General features: G+C 43.5%; 1 protein-coding gene across 1 annotated transcript in view; it reads right to left on the reverse strand.

Annotated features, from left to right (window-relative positions):
• LOC117080346 overlaps window positions 1–4,390 on the reverse strand; it is a 61,486-nt gene extending 57,096 nt beyond the window's left edge. Inside the window, exon 1 of the mRNA XM_033205329.1 lies at window positions 4,240–4,390. Within this exon, the coding sequence (XP_033061220.1) occupies window positions 4,240–4,345 (106 nt within the window). The 5' untranslated portion in view covers window positions 4,346–4,390. The remainder of the gene's footprint in view (window positions 1–4,239) is intronic.
• Between the last annotated feature and the right edge of the window lie 1,610 nt (window positions 4,391–6,000).

Consider the following 6,000-nt stretch of genomic DNA (forward strand, 5'->3'; position numbering starts at 1 on the left):
TTTGCTATCAAAAGTCCTAAACCCTGGTCTGGACTTTCTAGCTGTGTTGTCTTGGATGAATCATTGAACTATTGTGAACGTATTTTAAACGTGTAAAATAGGACTACAAATGATATGCAGGGATCCCATCAAAGGGGGCTGCAGCCAGGGTTGACTATGAAGGCAGGCTGACTGACACCTGACACCTGGGGATATACCCACATACTTTTATTGGGCCCTCAAAAGATTGCTCATTGAATTAAAATAGTGCATGCCTGTACGGAGCAGAGACCTATGACCTTTCAGATAGCAGTTGGTGAGTGGTGGGGTGGAAGAATGGGAATGATTCCCATAATTAGGGCATTGAGTAATTAGGACATTGAGTCCTTCAGTGTGTCCTCACCTACCCAATACTGTTTTTCTCTCTTATAGGTAACTCTTCTTTTCCTTGGTCTTATAGCATGTGTCACAGTTTATTATTACGCATTTAAATTCTGTACATCTTTGTTCAGTGTCTGACTTTCTGTGGACTGCAAGTTCCATGAGGACCAGGACTGTATCTGTTCTCTAAACCACTGTACCCCAGTATCTAACACTGTCATTGGTACATAGGAGGCACTCAGTAAATACTAATTGAATGAATGAATGAATGAATGAATGAATATAACCATTTATTCAAAGACAATTAACTATCCACAGGGCCCTTTCTGGTTCTTCCCAAATAATCCACCTTCTTCCCGTTACCCACTGGAAGCTCATCGCTTAAGCCTTCCTTTTTGGGTTTTCTCCATCATCCTCATTCTAAATTCAGCACTGACCAACCCCACAGAGTTTCTTTCTATTTTAATAAACATCTACACAAAATTGAGGAGATAAAGACTGGTGGTTGTGTTTGATTTCACACTGGTTTTGGCCTTTGATATTGTAAACTACTTTCACTTTAATTTGGTTTTCTGAAGTAGATAGGGTTGAATCGACTATAATTCCCATTCTCCACATGAGGAGCCACACAGTTGATGAGATGGATTGACTCATCCCATGGCATAGCTAGGGAGTGGCAGGGACACAGATAAACCCCGGGTCCCATGGCTCTAAATTCCATGATCCTTTTCCCTCCAGGTTCCTCTGCTTGATGGTTCTATGTGCAATACATTTCTCCCTTCACACCTTAGGCATTGATGGTGCATGACAAACCATGGTGATGGTTCTCCACGGAGAAAAGATGATAAAGTCTCTCAGAAGCAATACTGTTCTTACCGTAAGTCTCTAATCCACTTCCAGTGGCCATTGGGGCAAATGGAGGACATTATAACACGATTACATGCATAGATCCCAAGTAAGGCCTCTAGAGCCAGATCTGCCAGGTTTGCATATTGGCCTTGCCACCTTCCAGCCCTCCAACCTTGGGTGATTTATTTCAGGTCTCTGTGCTACAGGCTCCTCATCCTAAATTGGAGATAAGAATAGTGACTACCTTATAGGGTTTCTGGATGAATTAAATGAGTTAATACATGTAAAATGCTTGGAAAAGTGCTTATCCAATAGAAAGTGGCCAATTGATGTTGTCCTTCCTTCCTTCCCTCCCTCTCTTCATCCCTCCCTTCCTTCCTCCCTCTCCTTCCTTCCTTCTACCTTCCTTCCCTCCTCCCTCCCTCCTACCTTCCTTCCCTCCTTCCTTCCTTCCTTCTCTCCCTCCTTCCTTCCCTCCTTCCTTCCCTCCTTCCTTCCCTCCTTCCTTCCTTTCTTCCTTCTCTTTCTGTATTTCTCTCTCCACTTCTTTCTCTGTTACTTTTTTTGTTCTTCTCTTTTCTTTTTTCTCTCTTGCTCTATATTATTCTTCCTAAATTACTGTCTCTTGTCTGAATGTAACTTCACAATAGTGCATCGATAAATATTTGCTGAACCAATACATAAATGAGTAAAGAAAAAGGAAGAGAAGGAGGGAGCTGATGCCTGGCACAGGATGTGAAGAAGTGAGGATAGAACAAAACAAGATAATCTTGTGTTTTTACATGTTTGTTTTTATCTTAATGTATGAGCTATAACAGGTAAGACACTCTCATCCTGTTTTACCATAGGAAAGTCAACCAACCTCTCTGTACCTCCATTTCTGCATCTGTATGGGAGCAGCATTGAACTAGATAGTCCTTATGTTTTCTGTCTCTGACTCTGAGTCTACAATTCCATCTATATGAAATGGGTGTTGACTTTTCCTAACATTTGAAATGAGATTGGGAGGGGATGGAATAAGCCAAATGTACATTTCCAAATGAAACCTGTTTCACCTGTGGCACCCATACAAGGCTTCACAGGTGAGTACTTGTTTTGATCTCACCCTGGTGTTGACTTCTATCTCCTACTCTGCCTCTTAATAGCAATGGGACTTTGAGCAAGACACTCAACATCTCCAAGCTTCCCTTTCATCATCTTATTATGGGACTAAATGAGATGATGCATTGTAAGATGCTTAGCACAGTGATCAACATGTAGTAAATGTTCATTAAATTATCACTGATGTGCATTGTTAAAGTATGTCTTTGACCTCAAGCCTTGACAAAACCCACTCTAAGGCCAAATGATGAGTTTCCTATTAGCTGGTATTTTGGGCATTTTATGATTAAGCATTCACTGAAAATCCACTATCTGTTAGAAATTGAACCTCATGATAGCATAGGGAAGTCATGAGTTCTGACTAAAGGTTCAAAGGATTACATGCATTTTTTCAGGTCCCAATATATTTCTCGTACTTTGCTATATTATGCCCTTTAGTCCTTCTAACAACCCTGTAGGTAGGTTTTGTTGGGGTTGCGGGAATGAATTGAACGCAGAAAGCTGCAGAAGTAGAGCCTGCAGGGAGCAGGTGTGATGGGAATTCACAGGACTCAACCTGGACCACACCCAGCTCCTTCCCCTCTGTAAGCCACAGCCAGCGAATATCCTGATTGCACAGTGCCAAGGATGGGAATGCTGTTGAGACTCTCATCAACCCTGCAGAGTCGGAAAAAATATGAGTACCTCCCTCATGAATTCTCAGTTCTTGCTTCTGGCTTCCTGACCCTTCCCTTCTTTGACTTCTTCTACGCAAGGCTTGGGCATAAATAATGTACCTGAGCATGAATCAACACTGTGACTGGCTTCCCTCTCCCAGGGGATGTTTTGCTTTTGCAGCTGGATCTCTCATGTCTTCTGAACCCAAACTCCAAGCCTCCACATTCTTACTTAATTAGAATCCAAAGGCCTTAACCCAGCACGTGGGCTCTTCCCCAGCCTCCCTCCCTCTCTCCCTCCCACCTGAGTCAACTTGCCTGTGGTTGTCTTCTCTGATTCCAGCCTGAAGACTCTGGTCTACTCGACCCCTCCTCATACTCCCCATCTCCAGGATTCTACTGATGCTGCTTGCTGCTTCTGCTGGAATACTTCACATACCCAAATACTGCCTCTACTTTAGGTCTCAGTTCAGAGATCACCTCCTCCAAGAAGGCCTCTGTGATTTTACAGCTGGAAATAGTTTTTCTCTCAGAGAAATCATTACAGCAGTGGTTCACAACTTTGAATATGAATTTTTGCACATGAATCAGCCCAGATATTTTGTTAAAATGCAGATTCACAGAGAGTAGGTCGGGATGGGGTCTGAGATTTTGCATTCTGACTTGCCCACCCATAATGTTTGCTGATTCTTCTGGTCTGTGAATTACCCATTGAGTAGCAAGTCATTGCCCAATCTGGCTGTGTATCAGAATCACTTGACAAGCGTATTGAAACTGTGAATCCTGGGGCGAGAGGTTAATCCAGGTTTTGTGGGGTCTGAATTCATTCCATCTAGAGAGTCCTTTTAAAAGTATATATATAAAGTTATGAATAAGAAATTGCCACCTATGGTCCCAGCTGCTCGGGAAGCTGAGGTGGGAGGATCACTTGAACCTGGGAGGTAGAGGTTGCAGTGAGCTGAGATCGCGCCACCGCCCTCCAGGCTGGCCAAGAGAGCAAGAGCCTGTCTAAAAAAAAAGGAATTGCTGGATCTTCTCCCAAGTCCCTGGGAGGAGCTGTGCAAGTGAAGCGTCTTGATGTATAAACTTCACTAGCTGCAAGGTAAATCTATTTTTGCCTGGGGGCCACACGACAGCAGAATCTTGGAAGGCAGGAACTATATGTGTGTTTTGTTTTTAGAATTTCTCCAGGTTATTCATAGTGACCAATCCTAGACCTACCCCCATGCCCCCTCTAGGAATAGAGCACTTGAACTCCTGTCCATCCACTTACCTCCCTCTATTCCTTCCATCTCCAAAGCCACTGTGCTAGGCACTGGGATAGACCCCACAGAAACAAGGACCAAGGACAGGCAGGCTCCTGTCCTCAGCAAGCTCATGGTCTACTGGAAAACTGGTCACAGCTTCACAAAATGAACTCCTATCAGCTGTTCGTCCAAGTGCTGCAGGGATCAGAGGGGAGAACAAAACTCAGTCCTGATAAAAAGACAAGACTGGGAGGTCTCCCAGAGGGGCTGACATCGAGCGAGCTATTACCAAATTACTGGGGCTTCTCCAAGCAGAGGGAACACTCTGTGCAAAGGCAGGGAGGCCTGAGAGAATATGTTCTCTTCAAGAACTAGCCAATCGAATCCATGTGTGGCAGAAGAGCAGGGCATATTTTGGGGGTTGGGGGCAGGGAGCAGGGCTGTGAGGAATGGGTATGGAGAGGTGGCTAGGCTCTCAGGAGTTGGGGCTCCTTGGGAGTGGATGATGGGCAGTGGATGGTTTTCGGGCAGGGGACTAGCATGATCAGGTCTTTTTTTTACACGTGCATGCATTACTTTCAACTTCCAACAATAACTAGTTCTTTCCATGACATCACGTTATTAGATCCAGAGACCTTTATTTCTTTTTTAAAAACATATTTAGTTCTTTAATGACTATTTCTTTTAAAGTAATTGTTGAATGTCAGATAGCCTGTGAAGTATGTTGATCTTATTTGTTCCTCCTGCAAACTCTGGGAGGCATAACGGATGATGTCTATTTAACACATGTATGAACTGAGGACAGGAAAGTTTAAGGGACTTGCCGAAGGTAACAGAAATAGAAAATCTGAAAAGCCTTAAGACCCATAGACGAGCATGGTGCCAGGCACACAGCAAGGACCAAAAATGTTTGGTGAATTAAGAGATGAATGCTGAGGATAAAAGAGCTTCACTTGTTAAGGCAATTTAGGGAAGCACATGCCAGTAAATTTGAGGGATGTGAGGCCTCCTTTCTGTTTCCCTGGAAATCCCAGGTTCTTGCTCCTGGGGGAGAAAAATTCTTCCTAATATCCATACATGTGCCCTCCTACCATTCCCTTCCAGAAGCCATGCCTTCCTCATGCACTCTGCCTCAGTCAGAGAAAAGATACAGCAGAAGCACAGACTGTGGAACTTAGTGAAGAAAGTTGTTTTGGTGATTTTATGTGATTGGGTGGCAGGTGGATTTTAATAGGGCTTTTCGAAACCATTGCAATACAATTCAATACAATTCAATTCCATTATTCCAATTAGGACAAAGGAACTTGACTTTAAAAATATTTAGTGAGTGCCTAATATTGCTACTGGCAAGTGATAGTGAGTGAGAATCCCCAGGATGCTGGAGGCCTCTGGAAACAGGAGTTGAACTTGACATAGATCCTTGATTTTAGTTTTCCCTCTGGAATACATTCTAATCTATAGCAATATGTGGCTCCTCATTCATAGCTGGGACCTTCAGCCATTTCCTCCAGTGAGTTCAGCCTCATTTCCCTGCTCTCCTTGCCAAAAATGATGATGGTCATGACGTTTCATAAAGCATGTGACAGTATTTTCTGGACTTGACAATGGTACAGGAGAAAAGAAAAGTTAGATCATTATGATTCCTCTCCTAGAGAAGTTCAGAGAAGTTCAAAACCCTGCACAGTTAGGAAGTTGTGGCACTGGGGCCAGAACCCGGTTTCCTAATGCATGGTGGGGACAATTCCAATATGACATTATTGCTAGGTCACCAATCTGGCAGTTAATTA

This window comes from Trachypithecus francoisi, unplaced genomic scaffold (genome assembly GCF_009764315.1).
Source record: "Trachypithecus francoisi isolate TF-2019V2 unplaced genomic scaffold, Tfra_2.0 Lachesis_group8, whole genome shotgun sequence".
NCBI lineage: Eukaryota > Metazoa > Chordata > Mammalia > Primates > Cercopithecidae > Trachypithecus > Trachypithecus francoisi.